Genomic DNA, 26,528 nt, shown 5'->3' with positions numbered 1-26,528 from the left:
GTCTTCAACAATCTGTGATTACTTGCTAACTTCCAACCACAAGAGCGTGAGAGTATAGGTCCCTTCGGAGAGCTTTTCTTCTCTGCTTCATTGTCTACTACCAAATCACAGAGTTGGAACTATTGCCCCTTGTGGTCACAGATTTTTTCTGGGTCACAACGGCTTCTTTCCTCTTACAGATTTGTAAAAACAGTGGATGATCCCTTTAACCCAGGGGTCTGCAACCTGCGGCTCTGGAGCCTCATGTGGCTCTTTGACGCTTTTGCAATGGCTCTTTGTAGCTTTAAAAAACAAAAATTAAATAATTAATTGTTATCTCTTACAGAGGGTGTTGATGATTAATGACATTAATGTCAAATAAAAGTATGATAAAACAATTGGTTAACCTAAAAATAAATCACACTGCAATAACTACTTATTATTAACCTACTTACACTGCTACAGCCTCTACTGACCATCAACTTTCCTTGCACCTGCGGCTAACCTTAAGTTTTAAATCCCTTATAAGATAACTAAACTAACAAAAATACTATTTTGGAAAAAAATAGAGATTGTATTTGTGTGGGGAAAGATGTAATTAATTGCCAACAGGCCGCCTTAATATGCATGCTTGATATGTTGCAAGAAATAAACAATTAACAATTAACATGTGTTGACCAACATGATCATGTGTTATCAAATTCAGATATTATTTTAACTGTGTAGAATTTTATACACTGTATTATCTTCATTGAGAAGGTTTTTTTTTTTTGGCTCCGGAAGGGCTTTAATCCAGGTGAGATGAGGCAAAACGGCTCCATTGCAGACCCCTGCTTTAACCTATTGGTTCAACCACTATTTGTTACCTATTCTTTCTTGCTTTCAGAACTCAGTATTTGTGTAAATGTCATTTAAATGATGCAAAACATGTAGCTCTTAAACATGAGTGATAGTTTAAGCTTTGTCTTTGCCAGCTGAACCTTTTATAACTTTTTCTTAAGGTTTCCTACTGTTATTACTTTTAAACAATAAGGACTCTGTTCCATCAGCCAAAGGCAAAATGGAAAAAGCAATGTTTATTCATATTACTTTGAGTTGTATTTACTAAATAGATCCCTGTTCATTAAAAACTGTTGAGTGATAAAACAGCTTAGACACCGTAACACAGTTTTTAATGTAAGTTGCAAAATGTATTATTGTATTGGAAGCATTTGAAGCAACACATACTAAGAGATGACCTTAACGCAGACAACAAAAATATCGTACATGATCCATCACCCCTTTATGTTTTTGTCCAACACTTTTATCAGTTATTTGAGCCAAAGAGGGTGTATGATTTTGTTGCCTTCAATCAAGTTTCCTTGCTTTGGCCAGAGTAGAAATAATTGTCCTCTCATTCAGCCTCTTGACCACAATATAGGCTTTAGCTCCCCAAATGCAACTGGTGTGGAATCTTGAAAGTTTAATGTAAGGTTTTGACGCAGCTTAGCTGATGTTATCACTGGAAAACTGATGGAGAATGAAAAGCTCTTTCCAACTATTTTGGCCGATCTTTCTACACTCATTTTTTCCACCTGTTGGGACAAGATAACCATGAATCACAGCATTGGTCAAGGCTTTTCTAAATAATGTCCAAAGTCTTTCAGTTTTAATGACACGGTTTTCAATGTACTACTGAATCAACGGCTTTAGTTTCTCAGTGTCTGTGGGTCAAATTGTGACAAATGACTTCTCTCACCGCTCTGGATTTTAGAGCGTGATTTCGCTCCACAGGAATGATGAATCAACAGATTGATTCAAGAACCTATAAATAGTTTATTACCATTAAACTAAGGGAGAGATTGCGTTACACTGTCTCTCTCCTCTGTAACCTAAGATGACCAGAGCTGCATGGGAGAGGATGGCCTTATTTATGCAGTATTTCGACTAATTAACCAGGGATATGTAATCCATGCATGTGTCACGAAGTCACATATCTGTATGGTGACCTGTGTGAAACCCAAGCCTTAGGAAGGATTAAAATACTTTGCCTGAGAAGATGGCTGGTCAAGTTCATCTAGGACTGATTGCCAAGATAGGAATGTCCCACAGCTCCGTGGTATGAGAACAGTGTCTCCTACCTCATTATCACAATATTACCACATCTCCAAACACATGCAAGCATTCACACATCCACAGGCTCACATGTACTCAAGACTAAAGAAATGCTACATTTCACTATGCGTTACAATGAGTATGTGGTGCACAGTAGAAATAATAAGACATTTAAAACCAATGAAACACTTATTTATATATACAATATAATATTCATTTAATATTTCCCAAAGCTTTGTATGATATGATTTAGATTACATTTGGATGTTAATTCTGGACATATGTCCTGTACATATCTGTGTTTCTTCGAGGAGCTGTAATACTTTTAAGCATTACCATAATGCTATAATTGTTAAAATCAGCAACATCCTTACTGCTACTTCTGCAGCTACATTGTAGGGCAACCGTGGCTCTGTGGTTGAGTGGGTCGTCCAATAACAGAAGGATAGGGGTTTGAATCTCGCTCCAGCCAAGTCATTGTCATTGTGTCCATGGGCAAGGCACTTTACCCACATTGCCTCGTGTGAGTGTTGGTGGTGGTTGGAGGGGCTGATGGTGCACTATGGCAGCCTCGCTTCTGTCGGTCTGCCTCAGGGCAGCTGTGGCTACAATGGTAGCTTACCACCACTGAGTGAATGAAGGAATAATGCCATGTAAAGCACTTTGAGTGACCAGAATAAGGCGCTATATAAATCCAATGTATTATTATTATTCATTATTACATTGAAGCCAATCCTATGCTACTTGAGATATGACATCTGCTACCTGCCCTAGAAAATTCCTACTTTTACTGTAAGAGCATCTCAATTCACAGTGTGAACTGCCATTTTATTATCCCATTCTCAAAACAATAAACTTTATATTGCCTTGATATGGTAAATGGTAAATGGACTTGATTTATATAGCGCTTTATCCCCACACTGAAGCAGTCTCAAAGCGCTTTACATATCAGCTCATTCACCCGGTTTTGATATACTAGTCACTCACAGGCATATACTGTACATACATTTTCTCCTGGTGGATGTCACTGGGATATCAGCATGGACTAGAGAGAAAAAGCAAAAAATACCACAGTGGTATGTTAAACCTCAGGCTGCCACTGTGGTTTTTGACTCAGTGATTGTTGTTGATTTTCCACAGTGACACTTTAGTTTTAATTGTGCCAGCTAAACATTTGGTTGCCATGCATTATGTAAAGTGGAAATAGCTTCGTATGATTTAAGGGACTAACCTTGGCTTTGTCGGGAATATATGGTATATCATTCCGGTCATAAATACATTCTCAACTGACGCGACTGTTTGGAAAATACGTGTTTTGCAGTGCAAATGCTTCTTCGTCCATTTCATACTTTAATTATTCCAAAAAGAAAACAGATAAAGTTTTGAACTTCAGGACTTGGTTGCAATACAAGAATCATAATGGTCTGAATTGACAAGGGCCAGATTTATTATTCAGCCATTCACACTCATAGTCACACATCAACGGTACAGAGTTGACAGGCCAGGTTCTAATCTACCATTGGGAGCAACTCATGGTTCAGTGTCTTGCCCAAGGATGCTTTGGCACACGAACTGGTAAAGTCTTATGATCAGACACCAAACATCTTGATCCGAAGGCGTTGTGGAATTCTGATTATTTGAATAATAATGTACAAAGATCATTTTTTACCCCTTACGTGTTTAAATAATTATTTTTGTGTGTATACTGTCTGCTGATCACTTTGGTTCTTCATCTAATGCAGACTGTGTGGACTCTCTTTAACATCTTATTTTGCCAAGTTTTTTATCAGATGTGCAAAATGTGATTTTAAAAAGATGATTAAACAGGTCAAACCCTCCTTATACATGTCATTGCATGTCCTGATGTTAGGGCTGGGCAAAAAATGTATTTAATCAATTTATCGAATTTGTAGATAAAAACAATTTTATAAAAAAAAAATAAAAATAAAAAAAAAATATATATATATATATATATAAATACTGTATATTTTTTTAATTACATTTTTTCTTTTTATCACCACAACTTTTTTCGGACTTCTCCGCGTTCCGTCCTTGTGGGTTACCGTAGCGCAATGTGAGCCAGTCCCCTCTTTGTTTACATTGGTTTACCCTTTGAGTAGGCTATATGTGTGCCACAGGCATGTTTAATTTTTTATTCACACTATGCTGAGATGCTAAGGGGAGAGTATGTTATTTTTTTAATTGTAATGTTATATGTTATAAAATATGTAGTTATCTGATTTCTTAATCAGAAAATTTAAGCTACTGTGAAATTGCTGTTGCACTTTTGCTTAAACCTGGGTTAAAGCTTGAAATTGTTGAATGACAGAGACTCATTTACTTTTTATTTTGGGATTGTTCAATGCATTTTAACTCTTGAGGACAATCACAGCAATAAAGTTGCACTTTAGACATATATCTGATGTCTGCAGTCATTTTTAAGTGCATTGAAAAAAAAAAAAATTGATAATTGAAACTCAAATCTTTCTTTAAAAAATCTGAGAATTTTTTTAGGCAAAATCATCCAGCCCTACCTGATGTCCTTTAATCTTTGTGGAAAAAAGTATTTCCTTTGAATCAGAATGGATTTTTCCAGCTTTATCACCTGGAACTAGATCCTTTGCTTGGATGCCACTATTCATACAGTGACAGACCAATAGGAACATTAGGTGGCCTTTCTGTGAGTAGAGCTGAATGGAATTTATTGGAGAACAGTGGTTTGTCTCCTATAATCAAAGCTTTGAAATCTTTTGTTGTGAGCTTGTCATGTGTTGACATCCATCCATCCATCCATCCATCCATCCATCCATCCATCAAATCCTACCTCATTGTGCTGTTCCAGTGATTTTACAATGGTGATACCAGTACTTTATGAGGTAGATGAAGGCATCATTCATGTAAGAATCATTTGATAATAGTTATGAATGTAAAAAATACCAATTCTGAATTGACTTACATTTCACTGAGCACAGCAAGTCTTTTTTAGTTTGGTTTTTGTAGTCTATCTTACTTTTTAAACAAAAGGTTATGTGCTCTGATCATGCTTCTTTTTGGCGGGAAAAACTTTTCACAGCACAATTGTCACTTCCTGGAGGTTTAAAAGTGCTGTTCCACTCAATGGACAAAGGTAATGTACCAAAAGAAAAAAATAGATCATGATAATAGCTGTATTGATAGGAAGAAGAATAACGTACAACATGTTACCTGATTCTCTCTAGTGGAAGGCAATGTGTACAAGCACTTTGTACACACCGTGTTGTAAGTGCTAGTCCAATGCACTTCGTATCCCTCTCGTAATTATCAGGCTTAAAGGCATGAGCACATGAAACAAACACAATAGCGTGATATCCTATCCAACATGTGCTGCTTTGCCTTCGTCTCCCTTGGGGAACAACATCGTTTCAGTAGGTAGAGAAGGAAGGAAGAGGTAAAGGTGGACTCTTGTCTGTATATTCAGAGATGGACAGGTTTCAAGTAAAAGCCATGGAGAGACAGGGAAGTGCTCCGGGGGCCCAGGGGCCAAATGAATCCAGATGTCAGAGCATGTTCTCAAGGTGGAGTCGGCTTGTACAGTAGTTGTTTTTCCTCGTTAAAAAGTTCACTTGCTTCTTTTCTTCTTTTATTTTTTCCATTTTTCCTGGCAGTCTCCCCCTTTCCTTTCCCCTTTTCAGGATTCAACAGTCTCGTCATAAAGCTGAAAGATTTGGATCCAGTTGTGAGGCTGCTGCGATTTGAGGGGGCTGTATTGCTTCTCTTTTCCAACTTCACCTCTTCTTTGCAGTAAATTTGTCCTGATGTATAGTAGACACGGTGCTTTGTTTCTGAGCATGCTAATTTAATGATAACTGATGGAATCCTGAGTAACCTGATCATGTGTTCACATTTTCTAGTGTAAATGCACCGTTGCTGCTAAATCTTGTAGTTTTGACTGGCAGGGAAGTGGAGAACCTTACACCATTAACTCAGAAGCAGCAGGAGCTTTAGAGACAGCGAAGTGGAACTGATACTACATCTTTGCAATTCATGTTCTATGTTACGCTGTTCCTTTTCAGGTTGTTTTCAAAGTGGAAATCTGTGTGTACTTTTCATGTATTTTCTACATTTCATATTGTCTTGTCGTTGGATTTGCAACACAGTTGAACATATAAAGTATTTATGAGAAAGAAAACGTTTTTTTTTTTTTTATTTCAACTGAGTTACAAATCAAATGTGCGTTTTGGTAGCTAGCAGAGTCCCTGTGTGTCACAGACAGCAGTCATATTAGCTGTCTGCATGCAGCTGTTGAGGAGGCCATGGCTTTTGTTTTCCTTCTGTCTCTGTTAGTTGGGAGGGGTTGGAAACACAGGAACTCACAATGGGACACACAGACATAACGACAAATTCTGTTCTTCTGGTAAAAAACAAAAGTTTATGAATGGTGCAGTTTAAAAGGAATTGGCTAACATTAACTAGATGGTATTTCAGTATTTGCTTGGTAATCAGCTTGTGGTGCCTTACCAACTTTATGTGTTGGTTAATAAATTAAACTAGGTTATAACTGGGTTAAGAATTGTTTTGTCCGCTTTTGTTTTGTGATTTCCAATTTAAGTGTATATGGAATGCAAAAACGAGTGTGTCCCAGTAGTTTGTGTGTATGGTAGTAATGAGCATATGAGGTTTGGCGGTCTGTTCCTCTAGTCTCAGTTACTGCACAGTTGCTCCTTCATTTGCTGCCAAGTTTATTGCTGACATCACACCCCAAAACGTTTGATCCAGCACAGACTTACAGAGACTCCTACAATTATATAAACAGAATATGGAAAATGGTTTGTGGAGATATTGAAATAAACTCTACCAGAAGTGTTCAAGAATAAGACATGTTAATTACAATACCCTATATTATTGGTATATTTTTCATTATAAGTGGCACATCCTGTGTAATGATGAATGTATGGCAAAACAATTAAAGAAACACAGAGGCTCTATGTGTTTGAACTGATTGTTTTCCCAATCTTCCACTTCAAGCCTTTACTATTAAGAACCATGAACATAGCCTATAGGTGTAACTTCAACATTCCAGAACTTCAGATTAGCCACTAGCTAACTGGTACTTTTACTATCACTCAATAAGTTCTGCTTACGATTATATTAAGAGAGCCTCAAAAACATAGTGGATCATATTAATAAACCCCACAGCCATATTGATAGAGGCAGGCAACATCAGTAGCTACAGCATAGCCAGAGTTTGAGATTCCTGGTGGGGGGACAGCAAAAAAAAAAAAAAAAAGAATGAAATAATAAGAATGTTTCGAGTTTCGCTTCAGAAATAAGGAATGAAAACGCATGTACCAATCTAACTGTTATTATTATTTTTTCTCTTTTCTGCGGTGTCCGCCATGTTGTTAACAAAGCTCTGAGCTGCTACGGGAAGCACTGGTCACTGTGTTTTTGGCGCTTAAAATATTTGTATATTATGTACGTTCTATTAAGAATTTTATTTTTTGGAATGAATTTGGGAAAACTTAAATGAAAACTTTAATCCCTAGAGGGGGGGATTGCCCCCCCTCCTTCCCCACCTACTCTACCTATGAGCTACAGCTTCCCCAGAACAGTTAGATAGAAGAGTGGCTGCTGTTCTAGGTGCCTGAATCTGACCACCATCAAAGGGTGTTTCCATCCGTCTGGATTATTTGCAAATTTGTCTGTCAATTAGGCATGAAATAGTTTTGAAGAACCTTTGTGGGTTTTCCTTTTATGGATACAAGCCCATCCCCATTTTGTTCCCCATGTTAGCAGGGAAGGCTCCAGTAGATCCCCATAACCCTTTAGGATTAATCCAGTATGGCAGATTAATAAATATTTGGATTTAGAGATGTCATGAAAAACTAACATAAGAAAAAGATATACAAGCCGTTACCTTGGATATGTGATTTTTGGCCACAGAATACGAAGATATGGATTTCCACTCTGCCATTAAGTATCACTTATATCATCAAAACAGACATGGAGAGACAACCTCCTTAAGATATTATATCTGTAGAAATGACTTCATACACAAGGAAATCCAACTGTATATTTTAGCCTAGCTCACCTTGGCCAAACTTTACTGTGTCGGAGCAAGGCCAGGGTTTGGATGTGTATTTGGAATACTATACCCATTAAAAACACTTAAATATTAAGTCAGTTATTGTATACAGTATATTGTCAATGGTTGAAGTGAATTGTTTTTCTTTTTTCTTTTCTCAGACATGTTCCAGTACCTTCTGTCGTTCTCCCAAGGCCATCTAAGCTCACTTTTGGAGGGTACCTACTCATCTTTGTCCCGCCAAGCCCTCCCTCATGTCAATCAACTCTTCTCCTCTCTCTCCCTTTACCTCCGAGGGACCAATGTCTCCGTGGAAGCGTCTGTTCAGCACTTTTTCAACAACATGTTCCCACTTGTTTATACAAGACTGATTAATCCCGGAATGGAAGGCAACATGATGGCAAGTGCTGAAATGAATGACTGTATCCGCATGATCAGACAAGATGTCAATCCTTTTGGTCCTCACCCAGCCGTCGTGGTCCAGGAGCTGGCTGGGGCTTTGGGGGCTGGTCGACAGCTTGGCCTAGCCCTGGAGGAAGGTCTTCAGGTGATGAATGCCACTGAAAATGCAGGTTTTAGCAAAGAGTGCATAAAGGGCTTGGTGAAGATGGTATACTGCTCCCACTGCAGGGGCTTGACTCTTATCAAACCATGTGTGGGCTACTGTCTGAATGTGATGCGAGGCTGCTTAGCCAGCATCTCAGAGCTGGATCAGCCTTGGAGGAGATATACCAGCTTGTTGGAGCAACTAACCCATGCCATGGCTGGGCACCACAACCTGGAGCTGGCTCTGCTGGGACTTAGGGGACACATTAATGAGGCTTTGCTCTATGCACAACTCCATGGTCCACTCATTACTGCCACGGTAAGTACACACTGGTAGAATATCAATCTGAAACTTTAATGGCACGTGAAAGCCTTTTTTATCATGGTTATTTTATGCATGTATCTTGGCAAACAGGAATGCATTGACTGGAAAGCCTTTGCAGATTGGTTGAAGTTTCTGAGCCATTTTTTCCACTGGTTCAACAGAAAAGCCACATACTGAAATTTGTGCAATGCTGAAAGTATTTAGAAAGTAAAGTGTTTATACAAAAATAACTTTGGTCTCATTTAGAGAACCAGAGACTCAGGATAAGATTGTGGAGGGGCTTCTTGGAATCTCCATTGTTTAGGGTTGGACTTTGAGTAACTTCTGCTCTGATGTGATCTTCGTTTTAGAAGTGTGGATAAAATGTAAAATAAAAAGAAAAGTAAACTTGCATGGTTTGACAGCTACGACGTGCTGTGCATTAGACTGTGTGTGGTTTTAAGCTAAAATTGTTCACGACCTGAAGACAGTTTGCTGAACAACTGCCAAAAAGTCTTTGAAATGAGCTCTGTGGTTAAATCTGCTGTGAGAGCTGAGCTTTAATTTAACAGACAAATGTTGATTTAGATTATCATGATCACAGCCAATATTTTAGGCGGTACTGAAAAAACAGAGACCTATGTAGTGTCAGTTACTGTTCCTAATCTTCGATTTCAACATAAATCAGTGACAGATACTCACACACTCACTACCTTGATCCTTTCAGACACACTGCTGAGCCCAGTAAATAATATCTGGACTGTAAAAAACTAGAGGCCTCAAGGTGGAACATGCACATTTTGCAGTAAAATTTGAGGGACTACCTATAAGGGTGCAAACCACTTTAGGGCAGCTGTACTATTTATCTTCTCCTATTATCCATTTTTAAAATGTGTAGCTGTTTATATGGGAGTGAGGCTAGTCACATACAATTGAAACGACAGTAATATGAGTGATCTGTGGGCATTATCAAGAGAGACATAACACAAGTGGAGCACATGTGGAAGTTGTCAAGATGTGATCATTGTAAGGTAAGAGTGAACCAGAATGTATTTTTTTTCTAGCGTGACACAAGCTGCAGACCATGTTATAAATAATAATGCCACCACTGTATGGCCACAGAGGGTACGTCTGCCTCACAGCAAGAAGGTAATGGGGTGGACACTTGGGTCCTTTTTGTGTGGAGTTTGCACGTTCTCCCCATGCTTGTTTGGGTTTTCTCCATTTCACCATTCAAAAACATGACTGTTAGGCTGATTGGAGTGTATGTCTGAGTTTAGATGACCCTGTGATAGACTGGCGCCCTTTCCAGGGTGTACCCCCACCTAGTGCCCAATGACAGCTGGAGATAGGCATGAGCAGACCCCTGCAACCCTGAAAAGGAGCATTTTAGTCAAGTATTTTAATTTGGCATATCTATGGGTTGAAACTAAGCTATTGCAATCAAATTTTGCTATTGGCTGAGAATGGTTGTTTGTGACGTTTTGGTGGCTTCTTACTTCACTGTTAGTCCCGCACCTCCATTAAGAACTACCACATGTCGACTCTGCAATCTGTGGGTTGGATTGAGAAAATTGTAAATTTAGAGGTATAGCTGCTTCAGAAGCCCCGCCCATAATCAAGGCAGTTTTAAATATCCCGCCTAGTAGCTCATCGGCCAAAACCGTGGGATTTAGTTCCTATCTAAAAAGATAATTTGCTGTACTATACTATTTCATCTATTACAGCAATCTTTGAGCAAATAATGTCTTATATGTCCAGTCTTTTGCACTATTGGAGTAAAACCCATCTTAGTAGCTTACACTGACCGGTAACTGGGTTCTGAAAGTTAGCGCTATTTCACCTGCTTGTACGTTTCTGACAGGACTGGCAAGCACTTATTTTTGGTAAATTAAAAGCCCACAATATCCATTATGAGAGCATCGTTCCTAATACAGTAGCTTCAAACATTTTGCAATACAGCAGTAATATTCTGCTAAAGTGCTTTACAGTGTTCTGCTTGACTCAATAGTCAGGATTGGTCATGGTGATCTTGTTTATATATTGCTACCTATGTTGGTCTGGCAAGCTGCAGAACCTATGAGGACAATATCAGTGGGTTGTTTGGTAGAGATAGGCGGTATAGACAGAACAAATTATCCCGATAATTTCTGGTATTTATCACGATAACAATTACGATAAATAAAAATAAATAAAACAATGTGTTTTTCTGCTGCTGAATTGTTTATTTTATATCTGATAATGAGCTACATGAAGTTATGGTTGATAAATATCTCTCTGATTTCCTATAATTAAACCGGATTAAGCTGACTAATGGGACCAGCTTTGTCTTTTGAACACGTGAAATATAATTTAAAAATATTGCGTTTCACAAGTTGGGATGGATGACGTTGGCGTAACACTAGTTTAATGCTAAGATTTATTTTACAACTCGTGTGACATGTTTAGTTTTATCCTTCCATACAAGTGTTAAATCTTACCATAAACACTAAGCTGTTTACTTTTTACTTGGTCTATTCCTTATATGGTGTGGTTAGCTTTAGCTCTGATCGCAGTGTGTGTGTCAGTGAGTTAGCTTAGTTCGTAATTGTTGCTGGCAGGTTCATTTCTGTCACCGTGTTTGTGGGAATTTTGAGTGGATCTGGCAGAAGAACTTGGACCGGTTCGCTTTATTGGATGGTTGTCTGGTCTTAACCAAGTCGCGGCCCATGATCTATCGCAGTACGGCAGCTTAAGGTAGCCATGAAGAGCACCTCCATGTTTGTGTGTGTTTATGTGTGAGGGGCGGTGGTGGCGAAGCTTCCGTGACCAGCGCTCCAGAGAATAATAATTTGTTGACAAAATACTTAGGGGCAATTTTGGCCCATGGAAAAAGGTTTTTAGGAGCGTTCTTGTCTAAATTGTGGGACATTTATCGTTTCTGTCGTGGGATGACATATTTTTACCAGTGAGATTGTTTTTGACGATATATCGCACATTCTTAGTGTTTGGTCGTAGTGAGACGTGTTTTCAAGGTAAAGGGTGAGATGAGACTGCATAGGGACTGTAGCTCTAATGCAATGGTGACAGATAGGTTGACAGATAATGCCAGGCAGAGGTGCCTGTGGGCCACCATGTAGATAACATTCAGTGTTTCCCAGGGGACTGGAATTTAGTTGTGTTGGTTGGATTCTGAGCCCTGCATTAGAAGACGTGCATTTTTTCTTCTTTGGCGGACCAAAGGCCTCGAGAACAGCATCTTCTGCTTTGGTTTTATCGGCGGAGCCGTTGCATACTGCCACCTGTTGTACTGGAGTTGTAATGACATGCTACATTCATAGAGCATGGACAAACGGCGCCAAAATCTATTCGTATCTGTGGTGGTCCGCCACAAATAAATGAATGTATGGGAAACACTGACATCGTCCTCTCAAGTGGGAGATGAAAACTGGTGAAGGAGAACCTGGAAAGAAGAATATGCACATAAGAGATTCAAATAATGAAAGTCAGTAGATATAATTGAAAATTAAGTTAAAAAAAAAGTCAACGTGCACTGTATAAATTAAAGATGGATAACTATACATCACCTATCTATAGCAACAAACAAAAATAGAGGTAGCAGTGATAAGGATGTTGAAGTATTCTTTGGGAGTGAATGAGATGGAAACACATAATGACTTCAGGAGCACTGAAAATTAAAGACATGAGCACGATTGCATCCGATATATTAATATTGAACACAAAGCGCATTTACAGTGGCACAGGTATCAAACTATGATCACGAGTTGATGAAGGACCTCTTCTTTTGTCTGAGTATAGCCTACATGCAGGAGAGAAAATGCTCCGTCTGACTGCACCCTCATAGGTGGCGCTTTATCTTTAACAAAACCTGTTGACCTAAAGAGAAATATGATGATTGAAAATAATTTTTTCTACGGTTTTCTTTCGTCCATGTATTTTAAGACTTTTAGCTACTTCAGCTGTAGCAGCATGACATTGGTTTCCCTGTCCACCCATAAGTTTTTTTTTTTTTTTTTTTGCACATTTCACCTGCCATTGATTTTCTTCTTCTTTGAGACGGTCACCAGAGAGCGTTCACAGAGTGCTGTGTCCGACTTAAAGCGAGTTAAGGTGCCTACATCTACTTACAGCTAGATTGTCAATCACATTATCTGAGTATGTTAGTTGAGCTCCAAATAGTCCTATTTCAGCTGAGCTAAACTGTTTTACTTGGATTGCAAAATCCAGTCACTATAGAACTAAGTACTAAGTATTTCAGATTTCTCAAGCTGCATGTAATCACACTGAATGACATGAACAAGTAAAGAGTGGAAAGCCAATTGTCAGGTTTAAACACTGGCTAATTATGACTGCGCAAAGGGAGATGAAACTTGCACTTTGTAATTGAGTGCATGTATATGCCTACTTGGTATTCATAGGGTGACAGGCAGGCCCAGAGCAACAAGCCCAGCGTGGTGACAAGTGGAATACAATTGAAGAGATTCCAGCTTACAAACTAAACCAAGCCAGTTGGAAAAATGGCCCAAGAGGATTGTTAGGACCAGAATGGGGTGGCCAAGAGTCTAATGCTGGTTTCTCCCATTTTACACTCACAGCACAGGGAAAATGTAGATTAATGTCACATTTTTGGGTTTATATTACTCTTCTATAAAAAATGCCTTTAAGGTGGACTCTACTGCTTGCTTTTAACAGCCTTTACATTTAGATGTTTATATTGCAGTCTCCTGCAGGAACACCCATATTTAAAACCTCAGTTCTCCTGCTTCTGTTATCCTTTTGCAGTGTAAAAAGTGCAGAAGTGTGCTTTCCTCACTGTTGACTTTTTAATAATGTACACTGTATGTGAAGTGAAGCACAAAGAGGTAGCTCTGTATTTTGTTCACTCAGACTCTATGGGGTTGTTATTGAAGGAATTATTGTGACTGTGAGGTTTTATGCTGGGGTGTAATCCTAAACCATTTGTGGCTAGAAACACAGAGTCTTTACTATACATTGCTGTACGTCATTGGGTAGCAAATAGGTCACTTACTTACAGTATATACAGTCTAATAAGAAAGTTAGAAGAGGTGGCGTTTTAACAAATCCCTTCTCTTTCTCAGGTAGAGTGTGAACAGTGGTCGGAGGGAAGTGGTTATGGTTATCGAGGGAGCTTTGGGTCGGATTATGTTGAGTTGACACAATTAGGAGAAAACTGGAAACTATCCAATAAAAGTGCCTGTTCTGATATATTGGGGCCCTTCACAAACGGCAGACCCAGTGTTTAGTGGGGATTTCATCTTCTGAATGCCACCTTTCCTTTAGCTGTGCTTGAGAGGCCACAGGCTACTGTTTATTGACATGACCATAAAAATGATATGGCTCATTTGACCTGTAGGGAAACTTTATATCCTTTACTTAGTAAAGATGGACAGCCTATAATATCCAACACACAGAGGCATGCATTGTCACACACCTTCATACACCCACTTAGCACATTATAGTTTATGAAGAAATGATTACAGTGGTCCAGATTAGAGCAGTTAAAATGCAGGTCCACCTTATCCGCTTGTTAGTTTTACCCCACCACCTCATTACAGTCTTAGGGAGGAATAATAATGGCAGCCTGGGCCTTGACATGATGGAAACGAAGGTCCAGTGGGATAAATGGAATGTTGCCATGCATTGTGGGAGCACCTTTTCACTTGTGTGTCACTTGTGGTAATGCTAGTTCCTAAAGCACAGAACTGTTATTTTTAATCCAGTTCGATTTTACTAATATGACACTGTAAAAATACCCACCCTTTCCACATTAGCAGCAATTAGAAACAATGGAGAGGAAAATTGTTCGACTTAAGAGGAAAATCTCCAGCAGAACCAGACTTTGGGGTGGAGACCACCCGTCTTGACTGGTGAAGGTTTTCTGGAAAGTAAGACATGATGGAAATGGATAGAGCGATAACACCAGTCAAACTATCACATGTTGGCCAGACTTGGTACCCGAGATTATTGTTCTCACCAGGAATTTAAAAGATGGGAGCATCCAAGCAAATCGTCTGTATTAAATAGACGGTGCGACTGATGTATGTGTTTCTCGATTATGCAGATTAAAAAGAGAGTTAAAAACAACCCGTGCACGCCTGGAAGGGAGGAAAAAAACAGATAATCCGCCCTACGTTGCTGAAAACAGAGCGTAGGGGGCGCCATCGCTCCATAGGGCAGCAAAATGACAACGTCAAGGGCCCCAACGCTCAACAGCGCTGGCAAGAACCCTGCGAGTATTTGCTCAGAAGGCAACATTACTGACAAAGGTTAGTAAAACGATAGGCATAGAGAGAGGACAAAGCACAATTTGCTGTAAATGAAATGGACAAAATGAAAAGGTCTTATATTGGCATTGGAATTAAATGCATTTAGAGTCAATGTAAAAGAAATGCTTAGTGCTCCACCAATGTAAATCTGTTGCAGCATAACAAGAGAAAAGCTTTAGGATCGTCAGCCTTCTGGAAGGAGGTTTCGGTCCATCAGGACCAGAACCTCCAGACACAAAAACAGCTTCTCTCTTCTCCCTCTGCCACCATCCACATGAACACACTCCAAGTCACCCACTGAACCCCCCCTTATCATTATTATTATTATTATTATTGTTGCTGGGTTGTTCTTTGTTTTTTTATTTTTTATTTTTTGTTGTTTGTTTTGTGCACCAACTACCAAGACAAATTCCTTGTACTGTCCTTAAAACTGCACATGGCCATTGAAAACATTTCTGATTCTGATTCTTAACTGTAAGCCTGATCAAAAACCTAGAAAAGACTAGCCCCTGGACCTGAAACTGGGACCTTTTATACACAGCATAGTAACTGAATGCTGAATGCTCTGCCTTGCATTCTGCTCTGCCATTTATTGTGGCATTTTGTTCATTAATCATTGTTTAATAATTTGAAATGGCTTGTTATGATGGAGCTAAACTTGCTGATTTTTAAACGGAAGTTTATTAATTTTGCGAATCGTCTTCATATTTTTAATTTTGCACTATTTGATTTCGTGATATTGAAATCTCTGTCTGAACGTTTCACTTTTTATTGACCATGTAAAGTACATTTAGTTACCTTGCGTATGAAATGTGCTTTACAAAAAAAGTTTCCTCGCCTTGTCTTTAGATGCAGGCAATAGCCTGAGAGCAAACTATTCTCCCTGGAGAAAAAGCTACTAATTTATTCAAGTTTTAAGTAGATTTATTTTTTACCGTTATTTATTACTGTTCCATTTGTGTGATTTATTTATTTTTTTCTTCTGTTGGGTTAGTTTATTTCCTACATACACACAATCACTTGCTAAATATATAGGCTCATTGATAAATCTGAATCAGAACCCGAATTAGAAACTGCAAAGAAGATGACCTTAAACCCAATGATCCTTTCCTGCATGGTTTTCTGCATTTTCAGTTATCTCAAGTATGAGACGAGAGGTTTTTTGGCACAGATTGCACTCATTGAGAACTTCTGAGCCGTATGTGCAACTGGCACAGCATCCCGCTTTGAAGGTGGCTGAATAACTGACTCAGCAGTACATTAGCTAATGATGAAGGGTTCAGCAGATTTACTTCCTCACTTACTCTGACACACATTTCTGCCCCATCTTTGTTGTTGCTGTATGTGGTATGGTGGTATGCGGACTCCTCGCTTCTCATCCTCTGCTGTAAATCTAAACTGTGACAACTGTGGAACTGATGGGTTGCATATTTATTTCTTAACATAAGCCAATCCTTTTTTTTATTATCTATTTAAATTTTTATTATCACTGTGGATCAATCAAGCCTGTGAAAATCCAGTCTGATTTCAATAAGATTCTTAACAGCTTTAGTCTCCTACTTTTGTTCCACCAGTGTGTCACTGGCCAAAACAAATCTACATTGATATGTAAACGTTCACTAATACTAATACTCACCCTTTTCTGCGATTACTTCTCTGTTATAGAAGCAACATTATGAAACAATCACTTTATAATGGTTTTTCTACAGTGATATACAATCATTTAGCCTCATTCACAGGGCCAAAGTTAAAAAAGTTCTGTTTCCTACCTCCCTTGTTATTCCACATTTTGTAAAAAGCCAGCTTCAAACAGGCGAGTTGGATTTTTCTCGTCTTATGAGTCATAAGGTGGAAACTCCTCTCTCTGGCAGTCCTCGCTTGTCCGACCCTATAAGAATGTAAGCTCCTCCCTCTCAAACTTCTCCCTCATGATCAGTTTCACTTTTAGTAGTCGTTATATTGCTTCAAATTGCCTTTATTGGATGATCTGATGTGCTTGTGACCCAATGCGAGGCAGCGGTTGGACTAAACAATAAATTATTGTCTTAAATGGACTATTCCTGTGGTCAGAAGAGGTGAGGAGAAGAAAGTGGCATAGGAGCTGGTGTGAGTGTTTGAATCAGCTGACTCAGCTGACAGTTAAGAGTTCACTTCCCTGCGTCGCAATGTGAGCGGCCACAATTAGTTCCACTTTTAGTAGACGTTATACAGCCTCCTATTGCATTTATGGGATGATCTGACGTGTTTGTAACCCAATGTGATGCAGCGTTAGGAGAAAACAATAGACTATAGTCTTAAGTGGACTAGTTCTGTGGTCAGAAGAGGTGAGGAGGAGAAGGAAGATTGTTATAGATTCACTGCTGCTGCTGCTGTGATAAACACACACGCTGAAACATTGTGTGTGTTTACGCCTGCTCGTGCATATGCACGACGGCCCAAAAAACAGCCTGTTTTAGGAGCGGTCTGAAAGTGACTTTTCAGAGGGCTAAAACGCCGGAAAACAGGCAAGTTTGGGAAAATAAACCTCAAATACTATGTTGTTGGGGTTGTTAGAACAAATGGAGATGGGTGAAAAATAGCATAATACTGGAGTTTAAATTTGATATATTATCCATATACAGATTTTTTAAATCTGATTCCAGTCACAGGAAGTGACACCCATTATATGAGTGTAGCAGCTCAAGGAAAAAGGTTGATACATTTTCTCCACACACAACAACCTTTAAACGATAAATGGGGAGAAAGCCCAAAATCCTTTTTACAGGGATTTTTGAAAGTTCTGTATGTCAGGTTTTCCTATGTGGGTATTTTATTCCTAAACCAGAGAGCATGATAATATCATTCAGCAGCTGCTGTAAAGGTGAAACAAATTCCCACTGCACCTGCGTTCGTGGTCACTACTGGTTTACTGGAAATCTTCAAATGAACACATGGACACAAAGTTTCTTTGTATAACGTTTTTTTTTTTTTTTTGATCTGCATCCAAGTGAAACTTTTTTGTACAGTAGAAATAAAAAAAAAAGAAAAAAAGCTTCCACAGACAAGACTCGTGCGATCTTCCTCTGTTGCTGGCCTTTTCTCTGCTGCTGCTAAATATACCAACAGTGCAATCCTCAGAGATACTGTACCGTATTTTGTCTGTGATGTAAGTTGATTATCATTACCATCAAGCCTTACACTAATACTCAGTGAATCTTCAATAGCCTCTCATTTTAGCTCATCTTGAACTGATTCTTATCACAATAAACAGAGAAAGGAGCTCACCGTGCTCTTTGCTGATTGGAATCTGAAGGACACTTTCCTGTGATATACACGTGACTGCATCGCTCTTTAATTAGCACTGACATCACTCGGATTAAAAAAGGAAAAAAGGTGAGGAGGGGTGAACTAGCTGACACAGGCAGGGATGAATTCACACAATGGAATTTAGGAAGAATTCATGCTTAATCAGACATCCTATGCCAAAAAAGGAAAGAAAGTAAAGATTTTCTGAGTAGAAAGTAGTAGTGATTTTCTCCCATTAACTCATTCGGTGCCATAGTACAGAATATTTTGTAATATGAAAATCTGAAATCTGACACCAGATTCTGAAAGATTAAAGTCTCTACTTTCATCAAAAAAAAAAAAAAAAAATGTTTGTAGCTTTAGTTCTTCCGTAATCAGCAATTGAATAGAGCAAGTTTTACACAAATCGCCAGTTTCAGAGCAAAAAGCTGAGAAAACAGGATTTTTCTAAAAAAAAAAAAAAATCTGTCATTGACTTTGAAGCAATTTTTTTTGTTGTATTGAAAACTTCATCATCAATTCTCGTAGCACCATTTTCTGTCTCGTAAACTCCTTTCCTCTCCCTCTGAGCTCTGCCCATCACGGGTGATGTCTCATCTAAAGGTGCGCTGCTGCCACCTACATGTCACCTATTATTTTGCTATCTGGCTCACAGTTGAATATTTTGCTTACTGTATTTTGTATCTTTTAAGGGCTCATTAATGGTTCACAACTTTTTATTGAATTTCTGTATTCTCTCTGTTTTGAGATACATTTTAATAAAGATTCATTGTGACTGAAAAAACAAACATTGAGGAAAACATGCAGTTTTTTTGCCATAAAATAATAATAAAAAAAAAAATACAATAATATTCTATTATTATGGCTACAACACACAATAAGAGAACATCTAGAGAGAAGAGAGATATTTTACTAAAGGCTTTAGATTTGGATCTGAAATTATCCACACAACCTCTGGTTCTCCTCCACAGGAAATCAAAGTTAGACTATCCACAGTTGTTGAGTAATTCCTTGTCATAATGTGTCATGTTGTTACTTAGCTTAGCATAAAAATGTCAATTGTTAGTGTGCCAATACTATGCTAGGGGTTAATGTTGCAGTCATTTGACTAGTATTTTTTACCTGGAATCCTGAGAATGAAGAATAAATGGTAAAGCTACCACGGAGCCCACCTAGACATTAACTAGTTGTTTTCTTTGTGGTTAGCAACCACAATGAAACAATTATACAAAAATTACAGTTTGTTCTTTTCTTTAATTCAGTGGGGTTCATGGGACTACAAATCATTTTTATTATCAGCATACAACACTGCAGTGAATCTGTAGTTTCATGTTACTCTTGTGTGTTGGTCAATCCTTACTCACCATTTTTGTATCCTGTATAAGTGATATTTAATTGTTGCAAGCATTTCAAAAGTGTTTTGAATATTGCTATTAAAGTCACTTGGTTCCATGGCACAGTAATGATAGATAAATATATCTTTAGTGTTTTGTTTAGGTCAAACTGTGCTACTTTTATCATCCTCACACTAAGTATAACCCATAGCCACTGGAAAAAAATAACCCTCAGCTTATAACAGCCGTATGCATTTAAATATCAGATCTGTTTGGCTATGCTAAATAATAATATTGATTTAAGAGTCTTTTCATGACATGCACATCAGCATAATAATTGCAAAGAAGAAGAACACGGGATTGGCAAACACAACATCCCACAATTCTGCATGCTTGAGGTAAGAGGGGGGCTGAGAAAGTTCCTTTGGTTTTACTGGTTAATCCCTTGATAAATAAACTGGAACGAAAGACCACCGCTGCTATCTGTAAGATAATACTCCCTGAGAGGAGGGATAGCCATGGGCTTGGCTCGATCCTCTTCTCTACCCTTTCAGGATTTTTGATATGAATTGTATGCTCACTATAATTAATGATTATATAATTTGTAAACTGAAAGAACTTAATTATGTCTGTCATTCAAATATGCTAATCCAAACAAGTAAAACACATGCATATGCGGTAGCTGTGAAAACTCGTCACTGCAGTGCGTTGCAGTTAAAATCATATCTCATTGTGTATGCACTTTGAATACTAGGCCTTGTAATTCCCTAAAGTGTCCCCTCGTGGAGAACATGTATTACATCAATCTTCCCCCAGCCATCAGTCTCTGTCCTCAGGCAATCACACAAGGAATGCTCCACAAAATAGCTGAAATTGTGAAGGTATAACAAGGACAAGCAGGTGGTCTCACACACACTCCCACACACACACACAGGCACGCTTAAAACCAAGTCATGCTGTGCCCAAATGGGGTTTCCATTCTCACGCCATCATCAGCTCTGGAGATAATTGATTTATGACCACATTTTAGCACATGGCGTTACTCAGCCTGTCATTTGATTGGCCCTCAGGATTACGTGGTCCAAAGATACAACCTCCAGGAGCACATCTCAATTCCTTGAAAATATATTGGTTTATTTTTCCTGCAGTATTCACATTGTTGTGTTTACACTTACAGAATGTTGGCATTTTTTTTTTCCAAGCTGTTCTTTTTTTGTCTTTTCAAACTTATGATCTGTGTGAGTGAGAGTGTGTCTGTGTGTGTGTGTGTTTGGTGTGGAGGATGGGGGGTATCTGTGGTTTAGTTTTAAAAATAACTTAGAAATACAAACAGAACTGTGAGTGACCCTCTCTTGATGTCCATTTTTCACACAGATGTTTACTACATTCTGTTGAGAAAAAGAGCAAAGTGTCACACAAAAGCAGGTGAGGAATGGGAACGACAGGGAAACATCCGTCTTAAGCCTTCTATCATGACCAACAAAGAAAAATAAACGAGAATCCTGACTTCTGCTTTAGATTAGCTTTTTCTTGGAATGTAGCTATTTTGACTTGTGTTTGAAAGATATTCATTATTTTACAGGTTCTTAAATCGTTGGTTAAGCCCTAAGGGAAATGCAGAAAGTCTTTGTTAGATTGGTTAGGGTGGTAATGTATTGTGAGAGTATTTCTTAACAATTTCTATAAGATGTTGGAGTATATATGTTGGATATTTCACTCATTCATTTTGTAGAGCATTTATGAAGTCAGGCACTGATGTTGGACAAGAATGCCTCCCCTGTGCTCTTTTTTCAGTTGATTCCAAATGTGGCTCTGTTTGGGTCATCCTATACTAATTAAATCATGTTTTTATGACCCTGGCTGTGTGTATTGGGGCACAGTCACGTTGGAAGAACAAAGGGCCGTCAATTGTCCAAAATGATTTTGTAAATGAAGCATTAAGTTTGTTTTTTACAGTAGATAAGGGGCGAGGCCCAAAGTTTTAAAACTGAGTCTGGCAAAATACTTTAGTTCATTTAGTGCATTCTGTAATATTGTAATGCTAATTAGTAATCACAGGAATATAAGTTAAAAGCATATTTAAACTCCCTGAAAGGTTTGAAAAGGAAGTTACTTTTCTATGGCAGCTGTCAAACCCATCTTAAAAAAAACATGGTTCAGATCCCAACAACTACAATAAATGTTGTCCTATTTCACACATCTCACCCATAACAGCCTCTACTGGCCCTCTCAGTCTGGTTTCCTGTGTGGCCTTTGACACCATCTCACACCCCGTCCTTCTCAGTAGACTTTCCTCCATTGGCATCACTCACACCCCCCTTCAGTGGTTCCACTCCTATCTCACAGGCCACACTCAGTTTGCGCAACTCAAGTCATTCACATGACCACTCCCCAGTCACCACAGGTGTGCCCCAGGGCTCTGTCCTGGGGCCCTTCTTCTTCATCCCCTACTTCCTTCCCCTTGGTCATATACTACGCGGATGACACTCAGCACTACCTCTCCTGCAAACCCAATTCCCCTCTCCCACCTCCCTCCCTTTCCTCCTGCCTCTCTGAAATAAAAATCATGGTTCACGACAAACTTTTTTATATTAAACAGTAACAAAACCGAACTTCATATCATCAGCACCAAATCCATTGATAGTGCTTCACTTTCCCCCGCTCCTCAAGTTGACCCCCAATTTCCACTGGATGTGGCTCCGCTGCGTTACATCTCCGCTACGCCACCGGAGCTGATAGATTTCCACTTTAGTCTGTGTTTATTTCCACCGTGCCCGCTGCGCTGCGTGTCTGCTCCTTCCCAGCTGCGGTAGTCCGGTGCCCTCCGCCAGATTTACGCAGGACTTCTATTTCTGGCGGACACCGGAGTATGACGCCTCAATCAGCACAGAGCAAATAAAGCTAAACAGGAAGTTAAGCACGTACTCCGCAATAAAATATCTGGTTACTTTCAAAATAAAACACTTCAGATGATAGTTTAAGATAGTTTCCTCTCATACTGTAACTACACTGTAAACTGCAGCAACTTTGATTTAGTTCATGTTTTACTGGTGCAGTTTTATCTCTTCTCTGTTGGCTGTTGCTAAAAAATGTGGCTATGACAAGTCCAACCTTCTTGTACTCCTTCGTTAGGATCACTGACCTGTTTATCTGTTTATTGTTGCATTTATAACACATACCAGAATTCCTCTCTCGTGACGTCACAGTCGTCCAACCGGAGTGCACCGTGGCGCACTCAAAATGCAATCAGTGGGGATTACCGGACGGCGGACAGCGGTGCAAACTCGGATCGGTGCCCTGTCGCAGCGGAAACGTATCCAGTGGAAACCCCGGGAGTCTGGGTGTCATTCTCGACAGTACACTATTATACCAGTCCTAACATATCTATAACATCACCCGGTCCGCTTATTTCCACCTGCTCTCCATCAATCGTCTTCATTTTTATCCTAATTGTATTTTTTTGTTTTTTAATCTTGTTCTGTACAGTGTCCTTGGGTGATTTGAAAGGTGCTCTTAAATTGAACATATTATGATTTACTATTTTATTTTCTTGTGTAAAAAGTGTAAAATAAGGTGCTAAACAAAAAAAAAAAAATCTTCACCATTGCTTAGGGGGATGAACATAAAATAACAAGGTAGCAGCCCCAAGGATAAGATGGATGAAATATATAGCAGCCTACATAGTTACAAGTTATATATTTCATTTTTAACCAACACAAAGATTCACCCAGCATGGCTTTTAGCAGGCCAACCACATTCAGTTTACTCTAACCAAAGGCATGATAAACACGCAAGTGTTCCAGAGAAAAAGGGAACGATTAGCCCTGGTCGTGCTTGCTACTTGCACACATGCTTCCTGCCTGCACAAACTGCTAGATTTATGGCTTTCATCCAAACACACACACGCATGTACGCACACACACTTTCACATGCTCATTGCTTCAGACCTCCCAAGTACTACAGGCTGGACATGATGTCATGATACTTTATGTCGTCTGAAATATGGGGTATGAATCTTAGGAATGTTTTTTCCTATATAAAAGAAAAGGCAGTGATTCACTTCAACGGTCTCTGCTTCACAGGGAAAGGTTCCATGAATGCCTTTTATTTATAGACACAAGCATGTTTGTGTTGATAAATCAGATTATTTATGGTTATATGGACATTAATCATGATCCTTGATGAAAACGTGAAGGAATCCACTGAAAACCTCCAGCTCGGCCTAAACTGGATCTACCAACAGAACAAAGATCATGAAGAAATGATGTCATCGTCGTAGTACGGCTATTGTCCTGAGTCATGAACTTGTGGCAGGACCACAGTGATGGATAGGAATCAACCAACCTGACCCACCTTATGGCTTTTAGGAGAAGAGAGAGCCAATGTCACACACACACAAATGCTGCACTATTTTTTATTAAAGAAAGACATTCATTGTTATTTTTTTATCAAAGAAAGACATTGGGCTCTGTAAACCTTGGCTGTGAATAATTTTGGACATGGTATTATTTAAAAATCTGTGAATAAGACAACCTCAGTTAAGCATTTCTTGAAATGCGTATTCTTGTTCTTCATATATAACTAATAAACAAACTTCACAAAAATGCATCATTTATTCATACATTGAACAAGGGTATGAATAATTTTCAGCTACCACATGTGTGCATGTTTTAAGGTTCCAGTGGGAGTTGGGGTGAAAACAGCATACCGCCATTTATCAAGATCTAAGACTTGATAAATGGCCTTTCTAAAATAAATGCAAACACTCCAGAGAAGAGGTATACATGTCCAGGTACATGGGCATGGGGATACCTCTTATTCCTGAGTCATTGATATTGATGTGCGTAGAATTAGTATATTACCAATAGGGTAAGCCCATTATGTGATTGATAACGGCTCCTGCCAGGCCCATCCATCCATCCATTTATCCATCCATCCATCCATCCATCCATCCATCCATCCATCCATCCATTTATCCATCTATTCTAACTCAAAGAAGCCAGTGCAGATCAAAGTAAACATTTTTCTCATATAATTAATCACAGCACTTCAAAGTTTGTTTTACCTAGTAAGTTTAAAAAAAGGTCTTAGTTTTCCCCTGCTCGTGTGAATTTTTGCTCATACACTAACCTGCTCTAACGTACTCCATTGCGAACAATAAATACATTTAACTGAAAAATGTCCTCACAATAATCTTTCCCAAATTTGTTCTTTCAAGTCAGATGTTGTATATTTGATGGTGAACGGTATAACAATTTTAAGCGTTAACCTTTGGAGTTCCCCTTATTTTGTTTTATTTAGAAATCACTCATCTGTACAGATTTCTGATTTTAGGAGAGCCGATGATGTTATAGATACAGACTCTTGCTGTAAGTGGAGGATTGCGTTGTCAGGTTTGGTGTGCCAGAATTGTTTCAAAACTTGATTTACTCAAAAGGGTGTTGGCGGGTCACTCTGACGTCTTGTGCTTCTTGAACATTGTTCAAGTATTATTCGTAATGCTATGATGGTCTTCGTAACGCTCCTTCGGGTAATCAATATATTACAGATGACTCTGGCTTAGGTGAATGAGCCTGAAGTCCATTGATGGTAATTATCTGCAAAGGCTCAATCTCTATATATAAATAAAACACAAAGACAAAACCAACATTTGAGGCTTTGCATCGTAAATCAGTATGAAAGACTTAATACTGGTCACATGATCTCACTGTGCCGAATGACTTATCCCTCTTGAAAAGCAAAGCATATGCATCCTGATCACAGTAAGGATCTGCTAAGTTAAACATCCATAATCCATTACTTACAGTATGTCTCTCTTGCTAATTGATTATCACTTAATAACGCTGTCCAGAGGCTTTTAGGCTAACGAGATCATTGATTTTGCCTCTCAGCTTGAAGCCCACCCTGTCATTTTCATGACCCAGCTCTCTCCTGGTTTTCCACGCTGCCTTTAATTGCCCACAAGAGATACCAACCATAACTGCCAACCGTGCAACATGCATTCACTTCTGTGAAGTAGTGGAATGTTTTACGTTTACTGTCAGCCCTCCTGGCAATAACTCACTCATTGCGCCCTTTTCTTTCCTCACATCTGTCTCTTCACACCCACCATTTTCCCATGTTGTCTGTTAGTCTGAACTCTCAAGCTCCCATAATTCATTTCACTTCTCTTCACTTAGTGAAATTACGAGAACTTTTAGTTAGACGGGAAGATTGCATCGTCTGGAAAAGGTGTCGCCTTCGTAACACTTTATTTGCTTGTAAATGCTCTCTGTTGTGTGAGTGTCCCAGTTTGGTTTGGAAGCCACCCAGCAGCTCCACCTGTAGTTTTATTACCACTTCTGAACTCAACAGGTGTGTGTTTGTTCTTTTCTCCCCACAGGTGGACAAAGTGTGTGGCCTGTCTACAGGAGGACCTACAGGCGTGCAGCCTACTGTCTCAGAGGTCGTAACATCTACTGTGACCTCATCCTCTCCACTTCCATCTGTCGCCCCCTCCCGAGCTTTACCAGAGCAGTGGCTGGGACAGTTAGCCCACTTAAGGAGGTAAAACAAACTTTGTAGTGTTGTGATTAATTCTATCAGACTAAATGTTTACATTGACCTGCACTGCCTATTTTCTAACACATTTTAGG

The 26,528-nt window shown here is 39.0% G+C and overlaps 1 protein-coding gene across 5 annotated transcripts in view; it reads left to right on the top strand.

Annotated features, from left to right (window-relative positions):
- Positions 1–26,528, top strand: part of LOC114478897 (glypican-5-like) — a 162,411-nt gene that overhangs the window by 32,583 nt on the left and 103,300 nt on the right. For all 5 annotated transcript variants that reach the window (XR_003675921.1, XM_028472237.1, XM_028472236.1 and 2 more), the window contains exons 3-4: positions 8,299–9,002; positions 26,276–26,439. Coding sequence is in view for 4 of the 5 variants with exons in the window: in XM_028472237.1 (XP_028328038.1) it covers positions 8,299–9,002; positions 26,276–26,439 (868 nt within the window). In the remaining variant the exon portion in view is untranslated. The remainder of the gene's footprint in view (positions 1–8,298; positions 9,003–26,275; positions 26,440–26,528) is intronic.

This window comes from Gouania willdenowi, chromosome 17 (genome assembly GCF_900634775.1).
Source record: "Gouania willdenowi chromosome 17, fGouWil2.1, whole genome shotgun sequence".
Lineage (NCBI taxonomy): Eukaryota > Metazoa > Chordata > Actinopteri > Blenniiformes > Gobiesocidae > Gouania > Gouania willdenowi.
Note: the sequence above shows the minus strand (reverse complement) of the source record. Positions and strands in the feature narration are given on the sequence as shown.